A 2,500-nucleotide genomic window follows, 5' to 3' on the forward strand; every position below is an offset into this window, starting at 1 on the left:
GCTGACTAGTGAATGAATGAATAAATATGTAAATAAATAAATATATATATATATACACAGGTTTTTCATTCTTAGGCATACCGTTTACTTGTTCGTACATGGTAGTTTCTTAGGCTTTTCCTTTACTTTGAAATATTACTGAGGAGTCTTTTACAGTCTATACTTGTACTGAAGTATAGAAAACTATCATATTAAGTAATTCATTTCACTATTAAGTAATTCTTTTATAATTATTTTATTATTTATAGTTGTGATTTTATCAGAATCAAGTACCATGACAATGTAAAATTCCCATACTTCATTTATGGTATTTATATGGCACTTTTGTCTTAGAAGTTGTTTAATGCACTTTGTAATTATGAATTAAATTAATTGTATAGACACATCCCTGGTGGTTTCTTAAGTAATAAGAGGTCACTTCATGCTCAATAAATGAATAAAACAAAAATCAATGACTAATAAAGCATATTAAAAAAATGTCAAAACCCAGTGACTGTAATAAAGCACTCAATTTCTTAAATTCAGCGACTGTAGTAAATCATATAAAATATATTTCTTAAATTCAGCGACTGTAACAAAGCATTTAATTTTAAATAACATCAGAGACTGTAATAAAGCGGATAAAATAAAATCAGTGACTAATAAATATAAAACTAAATAAATCAGTGACTGTAATAATTTTAAATAAAATAAATTAGTGACTCAAATAAAGCAGATAAAATGAAGTAAATAATATCAGAGACTGAAATAAATATAAAATAAATCAGCGACTGAAATAAAGTATATAAAATAAATATAAAATATGACTGTAATAAAAAATATAAAAAAATATCAGTGACTGTAATGAAGTATATAAAATAAATAAAAAAAAACAGTGACCATAATAAAAAAAAATCAAGAAAATATTTAAAAAAAAAACATCAGTGACTGTAATAAAGCATTTAAAATAGAATAAAATCAGCGACTGTAATAAATGTAAAATATATCAGCGACTGAAATAAAGCATATAAAATAAATATCAGTGACTAAAATAAACAAAATAAAGAAAATGTAAAAACAAAAGCATCAGTGACTGTAATAAAAATAAAATAAATCAGTGACTGTAATAAAGCATTTAAAACAGAATAAAATAAATTAGCGACTGTAATAAAGCACATCAAATAAAATAACCTAGACAGCCTGTTTAATAAAGTCTCTTTAATTAAGCAGTTGAATCACAGAAACACTTAATGGAATGAACCAAAACAAACACAAACATCTTCATCATCTTCATCATCATCATCCTCTCTGAACACACAAACAACAGTCATGTTACTAAAATAAATCAAAACAAAAGCCATCATCAATCCGAACCTCTGCTCGTTTGGCACCCTTGAGATATGCTCTTAATTCAAAACACTATCTGTGACTGAATGGAAAAGCTCCATCCAAATACATTCTGTAAAGATTAAACCAATATTTCCACCTTCTGGAGCTCTCTGTGTGAGTCTCAGTCCTATAACCAGTGTCATTTCTCTGGTTAGCAGAGCAAAACTGAGCTTAAATAGACAAACGCAGCATTTGTCCTCCTGTTTCTGATGATAATGTCAATCTTTATGAGATTTTCCTTTGGGTTTTTCATCGTAAGAGACGCCGTACTCGTTCACTCGGCTTCTGTCCACTGGATAGAGCCTGAAAACAAACATCGAGATCTCAGATTAAACACACGTGAGATTAAAATCAGATTTATTTGAGAAGATTCTCACCATCTCTGATAGAGATACACCAGGAAGACCACATCGTCTCTGAAACATGCTAACCGATGGGACGTGGGCATAGTGATGATGAACGCAAAGACGTCATCGATAAACGTATTAAAAGCCTGTGGAGGAAGACAAGTGAGAAAATGTATAGTGAAATTAAGACTACATTACTGAAACACAACCTGAAGGACATGCAATGATCGAGACATTTTGGTCAATATTGGCTAGTTGGTAATTATATTAATTCATTCAGCATTCATTCATTCTTACTCCCTTTATTCATCAGGGGTCACCACAGCGGAATGAATCGCCAACTATTCCAGCATTTGTTTTACGTAGTGGATGCCCTTACAGCCACAACCCAGTACTGGGAAACACCCATACACACTCATTCACACACACACACTATGGCCAATTCCCCTATAGCGCATGTGTTTGGACTGTGGAGGAATCCGGAGCACCAGGAGTGCTAAGCACAGTGCCACCAAAAGTAATGCATTTATTATTAAATAATTAGCAATAATAAATATTAGTAGTCTGTAATTATTTAATTAAGTCGGGCAACTAACTACTAAAACAATATGATGAAAAATGTGTCATTAATAAATGAATGAATCAATTTTATTCCAATATTCAGTCATTCATTCATTCATTCATAACAAACAGATTCTTTTATTTTAACATTCATCACACATTTAGATCCAACATAAATGTTTGCATTTTATTAGTGTTTATGTATCATTTTTAAGTAACTTAAA

General features: G+C 30.3%; 1 protein-coding gene across 1 annotated transcript in view; it reads right to left on the reverse strand.

The window, feature by feature from the left end:
- Positions 1–1,182: 1,182 nt before the first annotated feature.
- The window catches only part of clptm1l (CLPTM1 like), a 12,971-nt gene continuing 11,653 nt past the window's right edge, over positions 1,183–2,500 (reverse strand). Inside the window, exons 16-17 of the mRNA XM_056480310.1 lie at positions 1,746–1,861; positions 1,183–1,671 (exon numbers count right to left, since the gene is read on the reverse strand). Of these exons, the coding sequence (XP_056336285.1) occupies positions 1,587–1,671; positions 1,746–1,861 (201 nt within the window). The 3' untranslated portion in view covers positions 1,183–1,586. The remainder of the gene's footprint in view (positions 1,672–1,745; positions 1,862–2,500) is intronic.

The sequence above is a fragment of the Danio aesculapii genome, chromosome 19, assembly GCF_903798145.1.
Source record: "Danio aesculapii chromosome 19, fDanAes4.1, whole genome shotgun sequence".
In the NCBI taxonomy this organism is placed as follows: domain Eukaryota; kingdom Metazoa; phylum Chordata; class Actinopteri; order Cypriniformes; family Danionidae; genus Danio; species Danio aesculapii.